General features: G+C 39.4%; 1 protein-coding gene across 1 annotated transcript in view; it reads left to right on the top strand.

Moving 5' to 3' along the window:
• The window catches only part of LOC115774030 (solute carrier family 2, facilitated glucose transporter member 8-like), a 44,426-nt gene extending 23,204 nt beyond the window's left edge, over positions 1 to 21,222 (top strand). Inside the window, exons 10-16 of the mRNA XM_030721038.1 lie at positions 8,782 to 8,891; positions 18,587 to 18,680; positions 19,699 to 19,798; positions 19,910 to 20,169; positions 20,293 to 20,479; positions 20,607 to 20,734; positions 20,905 to 21,222. Coding sequence (XP_030576898.1) covers positions 8,782 to 8,891; positions 18,587 to 18,680; positions 19,699 to 19,798; positions 19,910 to 20,169; positions 20,293 to 20,479; positions 20,607 to 20,734; positions 20,905 to 21,222 — 1,197 coding nt within the window. The remainder of the gene's footprint in view (positions 1 to 8,781; positions 8,892 to 18,586; positions 18,681 to 19,698; positions 19,799 to 19,909; positions 20,170 to 20,292; positions 20,480 to 20,606; positions 20,735 to 20,904) is intronic.
• The last annotated feature ends 2,565 nt before the right edge of the window (positions 21,223 to 23,787 follow it).

The following is a 23,787-nucleotide window of genomic DNA, read 5'->3' on the forward strand; positions in this document are numbered from 1 at the left end:
CTGTTCCATCAGCATTGGATACTTTCAGCCTTAGGTACAGGAGAGTGTCATTGAGGTCTAAATATTTTGAACTATTAACAGGCACAAAAAATTCCAAAGGTCCCCTATCAGACACAGCTGAAATGAGCCTGACTTCCGTGTAAGTCTTCTCATCTATCGAAAGTTGTGTTAAAGGAGAGGTGAAAAGATCCAGCTCACTGAGTGTACATTCCCCTGATTTCTCATGTAACAGAGCCATTCTAAAATATATCTTTCACACGTTTAGTTGACTTCTTGCTGGTCTGCTTCCTAGTTACAAATGATTTTGTTTTTTGTTTCTTCTGGCGTTTTGTTGTTTTTTTATAGCCAGGCAGTTGCTCACCAGGGGGGCATTTTAGGGGCTGCCTAGATAAAAAAGATATCCCTGAACCATCCTGACTTTCCGTGTCCGGTCAGATAAAATGATTTGCTGCTTTCGTGATCACATCAGACGCTATGCTCTTAACAGCCGTCTTAAGATGAGGTTGGACGACATTGAATCCTCTTCTTAAAAATGGGGTTACAAATCTGAACAATTTAGAAAACATGGACGCAAAACCTTTACCATACATCACAGGTGCTCCGGAAAAACCTGGCAATCCATGACCTGCTTGTGCCTGATAGTATGGTATAAATCTGTTATTATCGGTGATCATTTTGGAGGAAAAAAACACTAAAACTTTTTTGCAGGTCTGAAATGGAGTTTTACAATTGTTTTTCCGTATGTAAAGTTCACAGGCTCGTTCTGATCCGTTTTAATTTCAATTTGGATATTTTCCAAATGTTTTTTAGCCAGAGGTAGGTAATCTGGTTTGTTAAAAACCTGAGTAACAATTTCACCGTATTCTCAGTTCTCAGTAAGGGCGCATAGGAATCACCGACCAGCTGAAGACTGACAACGTCGGAATAACAGTATAGATGGTAATTACCAGCATTTAAATCAGGGGGATAAGGAACTATGCTGTCACACTTAAACCAATTCCCAGAGGGCAGGCCTAGCATATAAGCCAGAGGTGCAAAGGTTCGGATTTGAAACAGACTATTGCCAGCTAATTCAATTTTTTTTTCTATTGGATTAAATCTTATCTGTACCAGAGGATCAATTTTACATAGAGTAAAATCCAATTCAGCACAGAGTTGAGTGAGGTCTGAGTAGAACCCTCCTCTAAAATGTATTTTATGGACTGGAGGTAGTTTTTGAGCTGGTGTTGATTTTTTTCTCCATTCAAAATAAACCAACTCCGTAGGAAGATTGTGCCATGTTCTCGGATAAGATATTTCCGTTAAAGCAACCTGCCAGTCTTCTTGTTGGTCAAGATGATTGGCTAAATCGACTCTGAAACTTGAACTGGTGTTATTTTTGAAAACATTCATACTAGAATTTGATGGCAAAGTTACATAGAACCCCTCACTTTGGTGTGCCATCTTTAGTTTTTTTTAGTGGAGCCCCCTCTTCGTGCTTTACTTCTTAGGTTCACGTTGATAATGTCCTTTTCCTTAATCCAACTGTTAAATTTACTTGGCCAGTTTCTCCATTTAACTAACACGATTCTCTCACGACCCTGTTTACGTTTAGCTAATATCTTCTCCACATGATATAGCTTGTCTTTGCACACATTAACTTTCTGAAGTTCATGTTCATAAAACGATCCTAATATTTCCTCACGATCATAATCTTTAATTTTATAGATTGGTGGTGTAGACGGGATACATTTGCTCACAGAAAAGATCTCACTGGTCCAGCCTTGCTCATATTTTTTATCAAACACCCCTCTCAACTTAGATAACCTTACCAAGTCACCCTCTTTAAGCTTCATCTTTACTTTCTTGGTATATGGAAAAGTTCCGTATAAATTTTGAAATACCTGGGGTGTATTTGCAAAATTTACTTGATTAGGTGTCATTTTAATGGATCTGTGATAAGTATTATTATAGCTGTTCAATAAATCAGGCAATATCTCAATATACCTGAATGTATTTTCAGCTGTAAAATATCTAAACATTCGGGATTTAAGTGTTCTATTGAAACGTTCAACTACAGATGCCTTCAGATTACTAGCTGAAGAAAAATGATTACTAGAATTCTTCTTCATTAATTTCTGGAAACTTTTATTGAAAAACTCACTTCCTTTATCAGTTTGTAACTTTTCAGGCACTCCACTTTGTCTCAAAACTGCAGCAAAGGCACGCGTGACGTCAGCAGCTGACTTAGACCTCAAGGCGATTGCAAACGCCCTCTTTGAAAAAACATCGATCACAGTAAGCATGTACTTGTACTGATTATTAAACTTAGATAAGGCCTGCATGTCACAGAGATCAGCTTGGAACTGATTCATAGGGCGGGGGACAAAAACCCTATTTCGGAGAAAGTTAATTCGTACTGGTTTATGAAGCGTATATGCATCCTGCCCTGATAAGAACTCTTTCACCTTGTTAAGTGTGGTTGTTGATTTCGTTTGTGCAGCTCTATAAAGTTTCTCAACCCCTCCTAAGCTCCCAGGATGAGCTGGGTCATAATATATCTTTTTCAGTGTATCAGTCTCAGCCATCTGTGATCCTTAATGTGTTTTACATATATGAAAACATTTTAAATGTGATAGTGTAATTTATTTAATGAACAAACACACAAAATAGTTAAAAGATTCCATAACTTTTATTTTCAAGCAAACTTCAAACCATAAAACATTTTTTTTTCAAACAAAAATAAAACCTTATTCAAACCATAAAACATTTTTCTTAAATTTTTCTAAACTTCACACAATAAAACATTTTTCTAAACTTCATACCATAAAACATTTTTTTTTCAAACAAAAATAAAACATTTTTCTAAACTTCATACCATAAAACATTTTTTTTTCAAACAAAAATAAAACATTTTTCTAAAACTTCAAACCATAAAACATTATTCAAGTAAAGTCAAAACATTTATTATTTTTAAGTAGACGGCATGAGTGATAAGTCAGATTCAACCCACAAAAGATAATTTTCATTTAAGATTCGATCTACAAATGTTCGTTTCACATCAACAACGGTATCTTCAAATTCTGAAAGAGCCTGGAAAATGTCTTTGGCTTCCAGAAGCTCATACAAATACGCTTCGGCAGCCCCCATGAGGCAAACACGGTCAGGTGTAAACCCTTCCAAACGGAGGATTTTCAATAGAGTGTCGATGAAATGACCGTTCCAAAATCTTTTTGTTAAGTCCTCAAAATACCTGAAAAAATGTCGTTCAGGAGGATAAAGACAGGAGTGTCTCCTCTGAGAAGGGTGAAACACCTTGCATCCCTCGCATATCTCATGCATGTGCTTTTGTATGACCAGATTCAGAACAGTCTTTAACCCTTGTGCTCCCACTGCGTTTGAATTCACGAGAATGTGTCCGGGGCACGAAGGACCCCCTCTGCAATGGGGACTCGCAAACGCGTGATACATACGTGGGTCTCAGGTGGGATCGAACCAACCCCCTGACAGAGTGAATCCCCATAGTGCTGCTTAGACCCTGTGTGTGTGTGTGTGTGTGTGTGTGTGTGTGTGTGTGTGTGTGTGTGTGTGTGTGTGTGTGTGTGTGTGTGTGTGTTTATCACTAACACGGGGCCGAGGCGTATTGGGCAGTGGCGCGTTGCAAAGTCCGCGCTCGGTGGTGCGCGGTTTTTTGGGTGTTTTTTTTTTTTTTTTATCTCAATCGCTATTGAGTGTGGTTGTTTGGCGATGGTGATGATGATGATGATGATGGCGATCGTAGGTTCGCGTCGTGTCGCCTCATCGATAAACGAAGCCGGCCAACCCCACGAGTGCGATTTTTTTTTTTATCGCAATCGCGATCGAGCGGTTGTTTGGCGATGCTGAAGTCGATGACGATGGCCATCGTGATCGCGATCCCCGGGTTCGCGTCGTCGAGTCCTCGACCTGCGATTGCAGCGGCCTTTGCGTAGCCTCGCTTTCGGTCCGGTCTGGTCCGGTCTGGTGTGCTTGAGTGTGTCTGTGTCTGTGTGTGTGAGTGTCTGTGTGTGTGTGTGTGTGTGTGTGTGTATGTGTGTGTGTGTGTGTGTGTGAGTGTGTGCGTTTGTGTGTGCGAGTGTGTGTCTGTGTGCGCGTGCGTGTGTGTCTGTGTGTGCGTGCGAGTGTCCCCGTCACACGCGGTGCAATGACTATCGCTGGCCACTGGGGGGCGGGGGCAATCGCACGCATGCAATGAATGTCGCCAGCCACAGGGGGTCCCGTTGAGCTGGGAGACCTGAGGTCTGTGACCTGCAAATCACCCGAGATAGCCTCGTCTCCAAGGCTTTGCCAAAGATGATCATCCGACCAATCGTTCCAGCCAGGCGGAGACCAATCCACGGCTAATTCAGATTCAGTTTCAGGGTCTGCAGGCCGCAGGATGGTTGAGGCGCTCCGAGACCGGTTCTGTGTGTTGTCGTGACTGTCCATGGTTGTGTTTTACAAAAAAATGAGTCAGCGAGGGTGCTTTTAAAGGGTGAGAGGGAGAAAGAGGGAGGGGATTTCGAAGCTGGTAAGAGGGGCTCTGTTTTTACAGAATTATAGTTTTTTCTTAATAAAAACAGCATTTTGTTGTCTTTGTGAAATATTAAATAGTTCATCAATTTTTGAGGTTTTCAAGTCCATAATCTTCATCCACACAGTACAGTGTGAACCATGTTTGACTGAGAACTGTAAATGTCTAATAAAAACAGATCATCATTTTGTTCTGTAATCTGTCTACTAGCCTTAAAACACTATCTACCGAATGCTGATTTTCTGGTCTCCCAGAAGCTAAAGGTCACAGCACCGGTGAGAGATGGCCGTGTGCTCTGATGTTCTTCTCTTTCGGCGATCACCAAAGGACGGTCATCATCATCGTCCTTTTCTTGTTTAATCTCGCAGAAATCTGTCTGGGTGGCCTGGTCTTTTGCAGGTGGCTCTGGTTCTTCACGTCGGCTGTGAGTCTCCTTACAGGGAAAGATGGCCATGCTGCGACGAATCTCAGGGTTTACGATTAAACTTAAAACAGCCCAGTCGGATGCAGTGACGGTGACCGTGGTCGTGCCTGGTCCATAGGTTTCTCCAGCCTTAAGTTGACAAATCAAGAGCTCATTGGTCAGGCTTTTAAAACTGAAGCCCCACGTCTCCCCGTTTGGTAGGCTGCAATGATCGTCGAATTTTTCATCCGCTGGAAATTGAACACGGCAAACATACCGTATTTTCCGGAGTATAAGTCGCACTTTTTTTCATAGTTTGGCTGGGGGTGCGACCTATACTCCGGAGCGACGTATATGTGACATTTATAACACATGAACCAAAATACTCCAGCCACTTGACATCTCCGTGAACTGCAGCTTTAAGGCAGTCTTGCGTAACCTGTGGGCGCAGTGGATGATGGATGGAGAGCACAGCTTAACGGCAACTGGGAGAATGCGCCACCCAACTTTCCTGGAAGTCATTGGATGGATCAAGAAAACATGGGCTTCAGTGACAAACCATCCTGTTGGGATTCAGAAAGGCTGGAATAATTGGAACTGCAGCTGACGACGAGTCTGACTAACGCGACACAGAAGAGGAAGCGGCGCTTCGTCTACGGAGTGTACGGAATTGTTTAGAAGTGACACCGAGGATGAAGAATTCAATGGATTGATGGTTTGGTTAACTTGTTAGTATGTTCTTTATGCTATGGTTATCTGAATAACTTAATGTTACGTTAACATACCGAACACGTGTTCGTTGTGCGTCATGTAGCTGAACGTGTTACGTTAGCATAACGTAGGCGTAACCGTGTTCGTCCTGTTCTTTAATCCATTATTATTTTAAATTGCCGTTCAAGATGGAATTTCTGCTCTGAGTCTCGGATTCTATCACCCCCCCCCCCCCCCCCCCCAAAAAAAAGTGCGACTTATAGTCCAGTGCGACCTATATATGTTTTTTTCTTCTTTATTATGCATTTTTGGCTGGTGCGACCTATACTCCGGAGCGACGTATAGTCCGAAAAATACGGTACATGCTTCGTTTTGCAGGCGGTTCGCCATAAGCTCGGTAATTTGAAACAGGCGTTTGACTGATAATGTTCAGTTTGCGCGCTGTTGATGCCATGGTTACAGATGATGTTGCTTAGAGGAGCTGAAAAAATTTCAGATTTTCAAAGAGGTATTTCAGTGCAAAAGGCTGCTCATTTATACTTATTACCGAGTTATGTAAGACCTTTTTTAGGGGGTGGTAGTAAAAAGAGGTGGGGGGTTACTTATCTTACAAAAACAGATGTGTACAGCAAGCTAAAGAGGTTCGGTGACCGTTATTTTTCTGTATCTTACCTAAAGCAAACAGAGGTGTTACCGTGAAAAGAGAGGCCGTGAATAGGGGGGCATAGGTGTGGCCCCCACTGAAGTCTAAATTATTGGTTTTCTTTTTTCAATACCGTAATACACTGTAATACAGAGAGGTGGATAAGATCTCAAAGAGGCTCAACATAGGGGGGAGGAGGGAGGAGGGAGGGGAGGTTTTTAGTGTCTATTTTCTGTTACAGGTCAGTGGAACTAGAAAACAGAAACTTTTTTTAAAAAAAAACAGATGATTTCACTAATTTACTTTTATTTTACTTTTTAAAAATTTAATTTTTAGTTTACTTTTTAAATTTTATTTTTTAATTTACAATTTTATTTTTAAATTTACAATTTTATTTTTTTAATTTACAATTTCATTTGCTTTCATTTTTTTCATTTACTTTTATTTTTTCAATTGTATTTTTTACATTTTAGTTTTTACATTTTATTTTAAATTTACAATTTCATTTTTTACTTTTCAATTTTATTTTTTAATTTTCAATTTTATTTTTTTATTTTCAATTTTATTTTTTAATTTTCAATTTTATTTGCTTTCATTTTTTTTGTTTTTCATTTACTTTTTAGTTTTTTTCATTTACTTTTATTTTTTTTTGGTTATATTTTTCATTTTGCTTTTCTTCTTTTTATTTATTTTATTTACTTTTATTTTCAATTTTATTTTTTAATTTTCAATTTTATTTTTTTATTTTCAATTTTATTTTTTAATTTTCAATTTTATTTGCTTTCATTTTTTTTGTTTTTCATTTACTTTTTAGTTTTTTTCATTTACTTTTTTTTTTTTTTTGGTTATATTTTTCATTTTGCTTTTCTTCTTTGTATTTATTTTATTTGCTTTTATTTTCAATTTTATTTTTTAATTTTTCTTTTTCTCAGAGGAATTAAACACAAAACCCTGACTGAGGCTAATCTGATGTTTAGCAGAGGAGGAGGAGGAGGAGGAGGAGGTAGGAGGAGAGAGAGGCGGGGGGAGAGAGGAAGGGAGGAGGGGCGAAAGTTCAGGCTTACTGACCTTTCTGTCAGTAAGCCTATTTCTGATCACATTCACGGTGGCACTCAGAGGTCTCAGTAGGCTCACTAACGGTGTCCTGGTGCTGTCTTCTTTGTGAAACTCGGGTAAAACGAATCTTGATTTCATTAATTTTTTTAGAAGGAATTAAACATATACAAATAAAATTAAGTAAAGATTTCCAATGTGGTCCAAAGCAAAATGTTTCGGTCATAGTTGAATGAAAAATGTAAAGTAAAAAACAAACTATACATGCTGTAATGTCTCACAAAAATGAAATGACAAGTCCTGTGCCTTTTTATTTATTTATGTTTACAAAATAAAAAGAAAATACCCAATTAAAATAAATATATAAATATATATATATATAAATATATATATATATATATATATATATATATATATGTACTTTCACCCACCTCCCCTATAGTGACACATAAGCACCAGCCCTGACATTCATTCCATATACCCCTTATACAATATTATCTATTTTTATAATCTACATTCAATTAAAAATATGACGTCATCTATATGTAAATTGCTTATCCTATCTATGCTATAGATCTTTATCTATTACTGATAAGATCTTGACATGCATTTGACAGAAGGTGGTACCTTATACCTCCTGTCGCCATCAAGCAAAACACTTGCAAAACCAATCATTTATTTGTTAAACATGACATGCCTATGTTGGAGAAATGTATGAATAGGTTAGGGTTCATTGCTGTTTCAGTGATATATCAATACAGGAACACTGAGGTAAGCAGAAGGCACACAGATGCTGCAGCAGCTGGAATAAAAGATGAGCTTTTCTTGTGAAAAATACCAAAATCTCTGTTTCCTCTTTTGACCTTTTTTTTTGAGTTGCAAAACATGATTATGCAAAGACTCGAGCAAGTCCAGTGTTCCTCAAGGGCTGTGTTGACATCACATTATGAGTGAGCAATGACCAACACGCAAACCATAACTGCAGCTTAAGCAGTCTGTAATCGGTCTATAGCCTGCTTAGGTTAGCTGCTGTCACCTTTAGAAGTTCTCAGTTCAGAGGATAGTGATTGTAGTTTCCTTCCACAGGTCAAAGAAATACGTTACATTAACTGGTTATTCTAAATTGGCTGTAGGTGTGGATGTGGGATTGTGTGGTTGTCTGTGTTGACCCTGTGATGGGTTGGTGAGCCTTTCCAGGGTATACCCCACCTCTCACCCTGTGACAGCTGGGATGGGCTCCAGCCTCCACTCCATTCTCTCTCCTTAAGAGAATAAGAAAATGAATGGATTCATGAATGAAATACCAAAAAATAACACTTAAGTTCATGAAAAAAATTGTGTCATAATTCAAACAGCCCTGCAGTCTTATGAATTTGTGTTTTTTGGGATATTTCTCTGTGGCCTTTTCTTTCTCTATCTCTGAATCTCTTTGTTTTGCAGAATCTTCTAACCAGTGCAGGAACCTTCTGGCTCTTTGCCTCTATGTGCACCCTCAACATCATCTTTACCATGGCCTTCATCCCAGAAACCAAGGGCAAAACACTGGAGCAGCATTTAGATTTTTATCATCTTTATTTATTATAGAAACAGCTGAAAAACAGCTGAAAATAATCATTGCTGGATTCAAGTGGTGCTTTCTCTTCCCTTTTTATTTTGATATATATATATATATATATATATATATATATATATATATATATATATATATATATATATATAAGAAGCATAAGCTGCTTGTTCTCTGTGTGTTTAACAACTCCTGCTTCTAAGCAAAGCAGGAGCAGAAGTGCAACGACTTCTTTCAGGTCAGGTTTGTTTTTCTTCTGCTGCTGGATAAGAAGAATTCCTGTTCTGTCTCTTTTTAAGGACTCCAGCAGAAGACTGAACAGAAATATAACGTTTTGGCAGGAAATGAATCCTGAAGTGAGTCAGCTGTTTACTTTACACCATCAGGGAGGATCGTCTGATGGCATGTGTTATGAGTACCTTTTTATTTTTTTACTTTTCTCCTGCAAAATAAATGTTTTAAAGGCACATTATGTGACTTGTACACACTTGAGGTCAACATTCACATAAGTCACTCAAGTAGTCATTTATGATAAGTGAATATCACCTTTTCCTCAGCATATTTTTATTTGTTCATCTCTCTAATGGAAAAGATTACCTCTGTTGTGGTGGGTTTTTAGGGGTTAATCTGAACAGAATAAAGTTATAACCCTGAATTATTCCATAAACTCTGCAAACAATTCCTGGATTTCTGTTTTTCTCTTTATTGCACAAATCTTTGCTATTATTTCAAAGTATGGTTTGCACATTTATTATTTTTTAAATTATTTATCAAAAACAAACACATTATATCAAATAAGGTGGGATTTGATAAACCATTTTAAATGCACACATGTAAGAATATTTTGATGAAACATCAAGTTCCAGGTGTTAAATGCTTCAATCTTTGCATAAAAATCCCATTGATAGATTTTTGGCAAAAAATCTGTTTCTCACTGTATGTAGTACTGCCTTCTTTTAGCATAAATAATATTTACAAACAAGTTGTGTAACATACATGCACCAGACACTAATAAGTACACCTGTGCAAATACAAATACAGTACCAGTGTCCAAACTTTTGACAGTCACATGGCAGCAACTCGGTGCATGTAGACATGGCCAAGGTGACCTGCTGAAGTTCAAAGCGAATGAATGGGGAAGAAAGGTGGTTTAAGTGACTTTGGTAGCATGTTTGTTGGTGTCCGGCTGGTCTGCTGGGATTTTCATGCACAGGTCTATAAAAGAAAAAAAAAAATCCAGTGAGCAGCAGCTCTCTGGGTGACGATGCCTTGTTGATGTCAGAGGTAAGAGGAGAACGGCCAGATCGCTTTGCAGAGTAAAGGCCCTTTCACACCGGATGCGTTGCATAAAAACGACACGAAATTCCGAATCTTTCGGATGCGAACCTGTCGTGTAACCTACATACACACCGGACGCGTTGCGTTTTTGCGACTAAATCCTCCTCATATAACGCACGGTGGAAAAAAAAATGCAGTCGACATCAAGTGATGATGTAATGAGGCCCTGATGTTTCTAAACAAGAGAAGGAAGAAACAGTTTATGGGTTCTGCAGCAGCAGGGAGAGTTTCATGGTTTGATCCCGGAGCTGAAGCTGCATCACGGATGCTTTCACTCAAATTTCTGGATGTCAGTGGGACAGTTTAAGCTCTTGTTGGCAGAGTTAGGATCACATGTGAGGAGGCAGAGGATAATATCAGAGAGCCGACTGACCCGGAGCAGCGTGTAGCTGTGTGTCTGAGGGAAAATATTATGATTTTATTGTTCCCACATCACTGTATATTCAGTACATCGGTTCGTGTTTTGAGCTATGACCTCGCATGCTGCTAAATGCAGCGCTCTGATTGGTCAGTCCTGTTTGTTCGCTTGCGAAAGTCAGAAAAATCGAACTTGATCCGAAAAAATAAATGCCGCAAATTCGTCCTGTGAAATGACGCGGTCGGTGTGAACGGCTGCATTAAGAACAGGAGAGTCCGAAATATATTTTTAACGCACGAAACATTCGCACGGAATATACATGTCCGGTGTGAAAGGGCCTTAACTCAAATAACTGGTTATGAGAAAGGTATGCAGAAGAGCATCTCTGAATAAACAGAAGACCACACCCATCACGCCTGTCAGCTAATAACCAGAAACCGAGGCCACAGTTCACATAGACTCACCAAAATTGGACAATAGAAGATTGAAAAAACATTCCCTGGTTTGATGAGTATTGATTTCTGCTAAAACATTTGGAATGCAGGGTCAGCATTTGGCATAGACAACATGAAAGCATGGCTCCATCACAGTAAATTTCGCAGTGTTAAATATGCAGTGTCCAAATTCATTGACTCTTTCAGAGCTATTACAACAACAGGTTGAGTATAATGCCTCCTAGTGTTGGTGGAAATTTGTAGAGTGAATAGACATCGTGTCAATTTGACTCTGGAAAGCTCCGCCCACCTCCTCCTCTCAAACCAACAAGTCAAACCGTTGTGTGGATGCCATTTTTCTCCCGCTCGATCGACTGTGGTAAGTTTCTTATTATGAGATAATGACCCAATTTTATATTGTAATTTAAACAAGAATTGTTTTAGAATTACATTGTTTTGTAGGCCCTGGTATTTTAGTGAGTTTTGATATCTGAATACCAAGTTTAACACGGCTAACCTGACCGAGTGAATGCCTAGCTTAAAATGTCCGCTGGCTTAATCCATGTCCAAGCCATATTATACATTTTTTTTTCTTTTGTTTTGTTTTCTTAAGAAACATAACATTCAGCAAAAATTGTGTGGGTTGAGAAAAAATAACTCACATTGGCTGTATGGCTTTTCAGATCAACAGTAATGTTAACAGTCCTTTTTTTTTTTTTTTTTTTTATGTGCTAGGTAAATTAATAAATCGGCAATTGCCAGCGTTGTTTGGTTAAATAGCTAGTAGCTGCTCTGCTTCTTTTTCCGTTAGTCCCTATTTTATTCGGGTTGCTTCTGTTTAACACAGTTTGGTTAATTTTCAATTACAATTGAGTGGCATCTCATTGTGGGCGGGATCGTTGATATCAAGACAGCCCCATAGTCATGATTTGGTTTTTAGAGAAACAGCAGCATAGGCTGCTGCTCACTTTATGGCTGTTACCAGACTCAAAGTGAATAAAGAGCGGCAGACGGAAGGATACAGATGAGAGAACGTGTGAGGGTAAGGTAATGCTAGCTTGGAATAATGGTGCTCATATTTTATACACAATAAGCCCAGCATAAAACTGTTTTAATGTTTGAAGATATTAGTGACTGAAATATGCTTTGACTAGTGACTGGCAGTCTTCTGACATCGCGACTCAGAACTGTTGCAGCAAGCAGCTGCTAATAGTCGAGCTAGCTTTGTAGTTGACGCATTGGACTGGGCGCGCGTGGTAATTTGCGCGAGCCCCCTCGTGCCTAGCGCAATCCTTCAACTATAAACCTTGCTAAATGGTTCCACTAATGCAGGGATCCTCAAATTCAGGCCTCGAGGGCCGGTGTCCTGCAACTTTTAGATGTCTCTTCTTCAACACACCTGAGTCAAATATAGAAGTCATTAGCAGGACTCTGTAGAACCTGACTGCATACTGTGGAGGTGATTCAGGTGTGTTGAATCAGGGACACATCTAAAACCTGCAGGACACCGGCCCTCAAGGCCTGAATTTGAGCATCCCTGCACTAATGGAAAAGCCAAAAAAGAAGCCAGGGACTTGGTTAACGTTTTTAGTAGGTGCTAATGGAAAAGGGTTTTAGTAACTGTCTAACCTTGATAAGAGTATCACGAAGTCAAATTACTTTGTGCCCAAGACATTAATGTGTAAACTTTAATCATTGTAGTCTATGTATATGGTGTGATGTAAGCTTTATTTGTTGTAAAGCAGTTGGCACGTTTCAAATTGACAGCATTCCAGTATTTAAGATGTTTGACATTAAGGTATTATGTGCTGCAGGAACCATGTTGATTAAAACAAGACTTGGAGATGAACAAAAATTTGTTCGACTAACAGAGCCGGATCTGAAGGAGTTTTTGATTGCAGGTAAGAAATTGGCATTAATCAAGCTTTAAACTGGAAGCTATGAGGTGCTTGTAATGTTACTTCACACATTAATGAGGTTTTTTCAAAAGTAATGTTCCAGATTATATGAATATGTGAGGATTAGAGCAAGTAACCTCATAATTGTGGTTTTCACAAGCGTTTGTCTTTTTCTCTAGCATTTGCGAAGTTTGGTGTGCCAGCTGTAACTGAAGGTGTGAAGGTTGTTGACAGTTCTGGGACTGAGTTGGATGAGGATGTATTTGAGGATTCAATTCAATTCAATTCAATTTTATTTATATAGCACCAAATCACAACAAACTGTCGCCTCAAGGCGCTTTGTATTGTGGGTAAAGACCCTACAATAATACAGAGAAACCGAACAGTCAAAACGACCCCCTATGAGCAGCACTTGGTGACAGTGGAAAGGAAAAACTCCCTTTTAACAGGAAGAAACCTCCAGCAGAACCAGGCTCAGGGAGGGGGGGTCATCTGCCGCGACCGGTTGGGCTGAGGGGAGAGAAAGACATGCTGTGGAAGAGAGCCAGAGATTAATATCAATTAATGATTAAATGCAGAGTGGAGTATAAACAAAGTAAATAAGGTGAATGAAAAGAAACAGTGCATTATGTGAACCCCCCAGCAGCCTAGGCCTATAGCAGCATAACTAAGGGATGGTTCAGGGTCACCTGATCCAGCCCTAATTATAAGCTTTATCATAAAGGAAAGTTTTAAGCCTAATCTTAAAAATAGAGAGGGTGTCTGTCTCCTGAATCCAAGCTGGGAGCTGGTTCCACAGAAGAGGGGCCTGAAAGCTGAAGGCTCTGCCTCCCATTCTACTCTTAAGTATCCTAGGAACCACAAGTAAGCCAGCAGTCTGAGAGAGAAGTGCTCTGTTGGGGTGATATGGTACTATGAGGTCTTTGAGATAAGATGGGGCCTGATTATTCAAGACCTTGTATGTGAGGAGAAGGATTTTAAATTCTATTCTAGATTTAACAGGGAGCCAATGAAGAGAAGCCAATATGGGAGAAATCTGCTCTCTCTTTCTAGTCCCTGTCAGTACTCTAGCTGCAGCATTTTGGATCAGCTGAAGGCTTTTCAGGGAGCTTTTAGGACAGCCTGATAATAATGAATTACAATAGTCCAGCCTAGAAGTAATAAATGCATGAATGAGCTTTTCAGCATCACTCTGAGAAAGGATGTTTCTAATTTTAGAAATATTGCGCAAATGCAAAAAAGCGGTCCTACATATTTGTTTAATATGTGCATTGAAGGACATATCCTGGTCAAAAATGACTCCAAGATTTCTCACAGTGTTACTGGAGGCCAAAGTAATGCCATCCAGAGTAAGTATCTGGTTAGACACCATGTTTCTAAGATTTGTGGGGCCGAGAACAAGAATTTCAGTTTGATCTGAATTTAGAAGCAGGAAATTAGAGGTCATCCAGGCCTTAATGTCTTTAAGACATTCCTGCTGTTTAATTAATTGATGTGTGTCATCTGGCTTCATTGATAGGTAAAGCTGAGTATCATCTGCATAACAATGAAAATTGATGCAGTGCTTTCTAATAATACTGCCTAAGGGAAGCATGTATAATGTAAATAGAATTGGTCCTAGCACAGAACCCTGTGGAACTCCATAATTAACCTTAGTGTGTGAAGAAGACTCCCCATTTACATGAACAAATTGGAGTCTATGAGATAAATATGATTCAAACCACTGCAGTGCAGTACCTTTAATACCTATAGCAAGCTCTAATCTCTGTAATAAAATGTTATGGTCAACAGTATCAAAAGCTGCACTGAGGTCCAACAGGACAAGCACAGAGATGAGTCCACTGTCAGAGGCTGTAAGAAGATCATTGGTAACCTTCACTAATGCTGTTTCTGTACTGTGATGAATTCTGAAACCTGACTGAAACTCTTCAAATAAACCGTTCCTCTGCAGATGATCAGTTAGCTGTTTTACAACTACTCTTTCAAGAATCTTTGAGAGAAAAGGAAGGTTGGAGATTGGCCTATAATTAGCTAGGACAGCTGGGTCAGTGATGGCTTTTTAAGCAGAGGTTTAATTACAGCCACCTTGAAAATCTGTGGTACATAGCCAACTAATAAAGACTGATTGATCATTTTTAAGATTGAAGCATCAATAATTGGAAAGACTTCTTTGAACAGTCTAGTAGGAATGGGATCTAACAAACATGTTGCTGGTTTGGAGGAAGTAACTATTGAAGTTAACTCTGAAAGATCAACTGGAGCCAAAGAGTCTAAACAAATACCAGCAGTGCTGAAAGCAGCCGAACATGAAGATAAATCTTTGAGGTGGTTATGAATAATTTTTTCTCTAATGTCTAAAATTTTATTTGTAAAGAAATCCATGAAGTCACTACTAGTTAACGTGAAAGGAATACTCGGCTCTACAGAGCTCTGACTCTTTGTCAGCCTGGCTACAGTGCTGAAAAGAAACCTGGGGTTGCTCTTATTTTCTTCAATTAATGATGAATAGTAAGATGCCCTAGCTTTACGGAGGGCTTTTTTATAGAGCAACAAACTCTTTTTCCAGGCTAACTGAGCATCTTCTAATTTAGTGAGACGCCATTCCCTCTCCAGCTTTCGGGTTATCTGCTTTAAGCTGTGCGTTTGTGAATTATACCACGGAGTCAGGCACTTCTGATTTGAAGCTTTCCTTTTCAGAGGAGGCACAGTATCCAAAGTTATACGCAGTGAGGATGTAAAACTATTGACGAGATAATCGACCTCACTGGGAGCAGAGTTTAGGTAGCTGCTCTGCACTGTGTTGGCACTGAAGAGCATAACAATGAAGGAATTAGATCCTTAAACTTAGTTACAGCACTTTCAGAAAGACTTCTACTGTAATAAAACTTATTCCCCACTGCTGTGTAATCCATTAAAGTAAATGTAAATGTTACTAAGAAATGATCAGACAGGAGGGGGCTTTCAGGGAATACTGTTAAGTCTTCAGTTTCTATGCCATATGTCAGGACAAGATCCAGAGTATGATTAAAGTGGTGGGTGGGCTCCTTTACATTTTGAGAGAAGCCAATTGAATCTAACAATAGATTAAATGCAGTGTTGAGGCTGTCATTCTCAGCATCTACATGGATGTTAAAATCACCCACTATAAAGATTTTATCTGAACTGAGCACTAAATCAGATAAAAAGTCTGAGAAATCAGACAGAAACTCTGAGTAAGGACCAGGTGGACGATAGATAATAACAAATAAAACAGGTTTTTGATTTTCCCAATTAGGATGGACAAGACTAAGAGTCAGGCTTTCAAAAGAATGAAAACTTTGTCTGGGTCTTTGATTAATTAATAAGCTGGAATTGAAGATTGCTGCTAATCCTCCTCCTCGACCTGTGCTTCGAGCATTCTGACAGTTACTGTGACTCGGGGGTGTTGATTCATTTAAACTAACATATTCATCCTGCTGTAACCAGGTTTCTGTAAGGCAGAATAAATCAATACGTTGATCAATTATTAAATCATTTACTAATAGGGACTTGGAAGAGAGAGACCTAATGTTTAACAATCCACATTTAATTGTTTTATTTTTTGGTGCAGTTGATGAAGCTGTATTATTTATTGTTTTTGAATTTTTATGCTTAAATAGCTTTTTGCTTATTTTAGCTTTGGTGTTTGGTGGTCTGGGAGCAGGCACCGACTCTGTGGGGATGGGGTTTTGGGGGGATGGCAGGAGGAGAGAAGCTGCAGAGAGGCGTGTAAGACTGCAACTCTGCTTCCTGGTCTCAACCCTGGGTAGTCAGTTTTTAGGAGGGTTAATAAATTTGGGCAGATTTCTAGAAATGAGAGCTGCTCCATCCAAAGTGGGATGGATGCCGTCTCTCCTAACAAGACCAGGTTTTCCCCAGAAACTTTGCCAATTATCTATGAAGCCCACGTCGTTTTTTGGACACCACTAAGACAGCCAGCGATTCAAGGAGAACATGCGGCTAAACATGTCGCTCCTGGTCTGATTGGGGAGGGGCCCAGAGAAAACTACAGAGTCCGACATCGTTTTTGCAAAGTTACACACCGAGTCAATATTAATTTTAGTGACCTCCGATTGGCGTAACCGGGTGTCATTACTGCCGACGTGAATAACGATCTTACCAAATCTACGATTAGCCTTAGCCAGCAGTTTCAAATTTCCATGAATGTCGCCCGCTCTGGCCCCTGGAAGACATTTGACTATGGTCGCCGGTGTCTCTAGCTTCACGTTTCTCAAAACAGAGTCGCCAATAACCAGAGTTTGTTCCTCGGCGGGTGTGTCGCCGAGTGGAGAAAAACGGTTAGAGACGTGAACAGGTTGGTGGTGTACCCGGGGCTTCTGCTTAGGACTACGCTTCCTCCTCACCGTCACCCAGCCGGCCTGTTTTCCCTGCTGCTCGGGATCTGCTGGGGGGGAGCTAACGGCGGCTAAGCTACCATGGTCCGCACCCGCTACAGGGGCCTGGCTAGATGTAGGATTTTCCAGGGTGCGGAGCCGAGTCTCCAGTTCAGAAAGCCTGGCCTCCAGAGCTACAAACAGACTACATTTATTACAAGTACCGTTACTGCTAAAGGAGGCCGAGGAGTAACTAAGCATGTGACACCCAGAGCAGGAAAGTGCAGGAGAGACAGGAGAAGAAGCCATGCTGGTAGTGAGTCGGCTAAGGGCTAAGCTACTAGCTGAGCTAAGCTAGCGAATTTCTAAAAACAAATAACGTGAGTAATGTGAATACAGGTGATTCAGCAAAGAGTATGCTATTTAAAGTAGGTGAAGATTACACTAAAATATGTTATTATCCAGATAAATCGAGTTATACAGATATAACAGCTAACAGACAGCAAAACACTGTGCTCCGAAACAGGAACAGGAAGTGATACAATACCGCAGTGAGAGCCAACACCAAGTGTTGTTAAGGATCCCTCAGCTGGAGTTCTAACAATCAAATATGAAACTGGTTTGTTTCAGCTACATCTATAATCAATGTTAGTGTTTAATGAACTTAGTTCATTGTGGTTAACATTTTTTCTTCCATCTGCTTCTCTTATGGTCAGAGTTTGTCTCCTTGGTGGAATCTCCAGAGCTATCTGAACCATTATCCCGTGGTTCGTCTGATTCTCAAGATACACTGATTCTTTCAGAGAGTCCTTCCGTGAAATGGCAGAGGCTGGACACAGAAGCCAAGCACGTAAGAATTAACTCAAAAACTTGGAAAAAAAGTGTTGTGTTTTAATAGCCTCTAATATGGCTTATGTTTTTAAGAATTTTTTTTTTTTTAATTCCCAATTTGGAAAGATAATGTCATGTTTTTTTTACTAACAATTACTGGTGTGTTTTTTGGGATGTATTTTTTAAAAGCTGAATTGTTTTGCTCCTTGTTTGAAGTTGGTGGAATCCATTCTGAACAACAAACCTGGTGGGGAACGCATAATAAAGGAATATAATCGAAGCAAGTGCCTTACAGATGAAACCAGAAGGAAAATGGTGAGCATACCGGCAGCTGATATGACAGAGAAGAATGGGTAATTTTTAAATAGTTTTTAGTTAGCTCAATGTAGTGCTTAGATTCAATTCAAATCTTTGTCAAATCTAGTGCATACAATGGATAATATACCTTGACCTTTTTATTCTTGCAGGACATCACCACCCAGAGAGGTTAAAGAAATGTACGCCAGAGGAATTGTGAACTTATTCCCCCACCTCAGCGATCCCTTCTCCAGGACTGGATATGTAAGTCACGCTATAATAAGCTGTGTTACTGTTAAATGATGCATTGAGATTTCTTTTAACAGTAACACAGTTTATTATAGCTGTGTTACTGTTAAAAGTGTTTCCTTAAGTTGCAGTTGTTTAAGTATTGCTGAGATGATTTTTCACCTTTCAACCTTTCAACCTTTTAGAAATATAATAAATAAGGCTACAAGCACTTGAAAACCATAAATCCAGTTTTGGACATTACCTGTGCAAAGATGTATGCAGCTGAGGTAAATTAAAGCAAACTTATAGACATTTTAGTGTAGACATACTAAAGTGTTTAGTTTGCCACCATCTAGAAAAGTGGGGGTTCTTAGTGTTTTTTTGTTTTTGTTTTGTTTTGTTTTCCTTTCTTTTTTTAAAAACCTAATTTTAATCAAACAAAAAGAATCTCCTGTGCTTGACTCCAACTGGAGCACATTAATTGCAACGTTTACATGCAAACACTTAACATTTTCATGAGTCTAATCAAAAATCTGTCATCAAATATTTGGAACTCTAAGGTACTCAAATGTGCTCGCCATGCCACAGCTCAAAACAATTTACTTTTGAGATCAGACAGACATTACAAGCTCTACAATAAATTGGAGTTTTCACCTTCAAGATGCCAGCCTCCTGGCACCACCTGCAATCCCTCCTTGACTGGGTTGCATCACTACCATAGTAATGTGAAATGCAGTTAGTGTTGATGTGGGTGTGGGTGCATGTTATGGTGTAACTCCTGGGTGGATGGGACAAGTTATATTTTTAGATTCTGAGATGTCTGCTCTCAGCAGATTTCCTGGTTGTGTTGGTCAAAGCCGTGTCATCTGCTCAGCCCGAGATGTGCAATGATGTCATTTCATTGGCATTTGCTTATTTTTGGATTCACTTGCTTGTAGGTTTAACTGTTTGGTTTGCATAGAAATGCATTTTATCAGCTTTTAGCTATGACTGATGTTTCTGTGGCTATTAAATATGTTTGTCTGTTTTTGTCATCCTTTCAACCCCCAAGGAGCATTATTATGATGGTGCAAGCAGCACTGGGTACTTGGCCTGGAGGATAAAAACTATTCAGAGATCCACTGCTCGAGACAGACGATCATCATATGGAGGTAAACCACTAACAACACCTGAGGAAGATCTGAAGCTACGGGGATGGGGGTGAATTTTTTATTTTTTTTTATTTTATTTTATTTTTTTAAGTATTTTGTTATATTGTATAGCATCATCTGAAGAAGCATCTTGTGAGCATGGGCTTGGAGGACCAGCTGCCAGACGGGAATCCTACTTTGTTCCAGAGACTGTCCTGAGTGAAGAAGAGTGTAAGGAAGCCATCGCACTGATTAAACATTCAGCTGATGAAGACACAATCAAGAAGAAGATGAAGCTCACATTTGACTTCCGACGCAACATGGTCCTCGACCCACAACAGTCGAGCAACGTACTCTATGTCTTTCCACGTTTCAAAGATGTCAAAGGCTTGGTAATTATTTAAATGATTGTTTTGACAATTTCACAGTTGAGCAAAAATGATGTGTATTTCTGTGAAATGAATACAATTAATCTGGCTGTGAAATGTTAAAGTCCTTCATTATCCTCACCCTAGGTGGAGCAGGATTTTGTTCTGATGTTTGGAGAAGATGTCTCCGGCAAGTTTCTGGAGAAATGGACGACCACATTCAAGAGAAAGATCATCCAACAATGCAAAAAGCTTCCACCCACTAGTGAGTTAGAAGATCTTCTCCTGGCAGCTGATACTCCGGAGGATGGCACTGAAGTGGATGATGACATTGGTAAGTATGACTCTTTCCATATTCCATTGGGTGCAGTTATCATCTGAGCCTGGCTTTGTGATGCACACATAACAAATAACCAAATTTTGCTGATGGTCAATTTAACATCAAATTTCTGTTGTCACAGGTTGGGACAGTGACCTCTCATCAATTTTGCTGCTGCTACACCTGATTCCCCCCTCTGCCATGGGTCGTAAGAGACCAGGGAAGGTGTCTGCTTCCCAAGCAGAGAAGCATCTTGTGGTTTTCAAGAAGGTTTGTATTTGTTGCTAATTTTGTTTGTGAGGTTGTTTCACCGAGGTAGTTTCAGTTTTAGGGTAATGGTGACACACACCTAGTTAAATGATATACACCCATGAAAGCTGTTTTTGTGTAATATTACAGCCGTTGAATTGTAATGGTATTGGTGTTTTTTCTTTTCTCAGACAGGAACCAACATCCAAGAACATCTTGATGGCATCACGACAAGTACACAACCCTATCTCCTGGCTGTAGGACGAAGGAAGAAAGCAGTCCACCAGTTCTTCATCATCCTTGACAAAAATGCCATTGCTTGCAGGTCAACCTCCTCTCTTGGTGCCTTTGACGAACTGTTTAAGGCACATTATGTATTTGCCACAATATACAACCCCATGCTGTGCAACATGTTTACATTCATCCAGACCACTGTGTACAATATAGATGTTGGCAAAATGAAGGAGAGTCCTCGTGTGGCAGAAATTCGGGCTAGGTTGCTTCACTAGTACTTGAACAGATCTGTTTGGCATGAAGTGTTTTGTTTGTGAAACCGAGTTAAGTTGCACAAATGCACTTGTTCGGCATATACGAGTAGTTCATGGTTATTTGGATGGAAAAAATCTTCGCCTTAAATGTGCTGAGTCTGGATGTGGCCGTGTGCTTGGAACGTTTTCTGGGTTTAGGAAACATTTAAACACCAAACACACCAACAATATTGACCAACAAGTTAACAATGTCAATTCAAGCAGAGCAGATCTTGGTGATGTGGGAGAGCTGTTGACTGCTAATCTAGAAGAGAGAGCCACATCATCTACTCTGTTGAAGTCCAAGAGCAGCATTTTAGATATGTGTGCTACTGCTATTGCACAACTCAGAGCAGCTGGATTAAGTCATTCTAATGTTAAGAGATTTGTGTCATCCATGGAAGAAGTGATTTTTGAGACTCAGTCAGGCTATGTATGTAGCTTTACAGTGCTTGTCTTCAGAGGATACAGAAAATAGGAACAAAGTAGAGCAATCATTCAAAACATTGGAAAATCCATTTGAAACTTTAAATTCTGAAGCAAAGCTAAACAAACATTTAAGAGAGAAATGGGGATTTGTTGAGCCTATTGAGAAAGTGCTTGGCACAAGATTTGACAGCAGAAGAAACAAAAGTACTGGGACATATGATCAAGTTATTGTAACTGAGAAGTTTGCTTATATTCCCATTTTGGAAACCCTGAAGAGTATTTTACAAAAAAAGAACTTGCAGACCTGTTCAAGCTCGGGTATATTCCCAAAGAAGGTGTATATGCAGACTTGAGGGATGCCACCTATTTTAAAGAAAGTCCCCTATTTTCTATTCAAAAAGATGCCCTTCAGATTCAGCTGTTTTATGACAACTGCAAATGTCTTGGGACCTAAAAAGGGTTTACATAAATTAGGTACTACATATTTTACTCTAAGAAATTTTAATCCAATTTTTAATTCATCATTGATTAATATTCATTTATGTGCTCTATTCCATGCACAGGACATCAAACGATACAGCTTTAATTTGATACTTGAACCTCTTGTTAATGATCTGAAACTGCTTGAGACAGAGGAGCTTCAAATTCCAATTTTTGAACATGCGATTCGTGGTACTGTTGTTCAGGTCACAGGGGACAATCTTGGTTTGCATGGTCTGTTTGGCTTTGTGGAGTCGTTTGGCGCTCACTATTGCTGTCGTTTTTGTCTCCTTGAAAAACACAGTTTTCAAACTGTATTCTGTGAAGATGACCCTGAAGTTGTTTTAAGAACGGTTGATGGGCATGCACAACACTGTCAGACTGTACAAGCAGATCCTAGGCTCCCTCATGTATATGGTGTGAAACACATTTGTCTGTTGAATTCACTTCAGTATTTCAACACAGCCAAAAACTTTTCTGTAGATATCATGCATGATATTCTAGAGGGGGTTGGTCAGTTTGAGGTGAAACTGATTCTAAAATACATTCATGGCCACTTCCTAAGTGCTGAACAAGTTTCTGGTAGAATACATGCATATGACTATGGTTTCAATCAGCAGCGAAACCGTCCACCTATGTCAACAGATAAGATGCTGGATGGAAGTAATGATTTGGGTTTAACAGCCATACAATCTTGGTGCTTGCTACGCAATATGCCTCTGCTATTTGGTGACACTGGCATCTCCTACTTTTGCTTCTACATATTGTTAGCATTGTATTTTCACCAGTCTTGTCAGAAGGCATGACAGTGTACCTCAAACATTTAATCACTGAGCATCATCGGCTGTTCAAGCAATTATTTCCTGAAATAAATCTCTTGCCAAAGCATCACTTCATGATACATTATCCTCGTAGCATAAGGCACATTGGTCCAATTTTGCATACATGGTGCATGGGTTACGAAGCCAAACATAATTTCTTCAAGCAACAACTAAAAAGCTTTAAAAACATTACAAAAACATTGGCCAAAAAGCACCAAAGTTACATGGCAATGTATCATGAATCTTTTGGCAAGGAAAGATTAACTTTAGGTCCAGGAAAGATGGTGACACTTTATCAGTTAAAAGAGGGTGCAGCGATGGCTGCAAAATTTGGGATTGTTTTATCAACCAGTGTGTTTTCTGCCAAGTGGATAAAATACTATGGTACAGAGTACCGTCCTGGCTTTATTATATGTACTGAGGTAGTATGTGAGATGCCTGTATTTTGTAAGATCAAAACTATTGCTGTAAAAGATGACAGTGTTTTACTCTGTGGAAAATTGATGGAAACCATGTGTTTTAATAACCACTACCACGCCTTTAAGGTCAAGCTGCATTCACACAATGTTCTTTTTTTTTTTTTTTTTTGCCTGTCATGTCTGGCAGATCTTGCAAACAGAACTGTGATCTGTAAGAACACAATGTTCTTAAAGTTTTGCACATAAATGATCTTTTCTACTTCAAACCATTTGATGTTCAAATGAAGTATGGTATGACAGATACCGCCTTATATGTGGTTCCATATTGCCATTTTATGCAGACCTAATGGTGTCCTTATAATGTTAACTGTTTGTGGACTTGAGATCAGTTGCTTGGC

Source organism: Archocentrus centrarchus, chromosome 24 (genome assembly GCF_007364275.1).
Source record: "Archocentrus centrarchus isolate MPI-CPG fArcCen1 chromosome 24, fArcCen1, whole genome shotgun sequence".
In the NCBI taxonomy this organism is placed as follows: domain Eukaryota; kingdom Metazoa; phylum Chordata; class Actinopteri; order Cichliformes; family Cichlidae; genus Archocentrus; species Archocentrus centrarchus.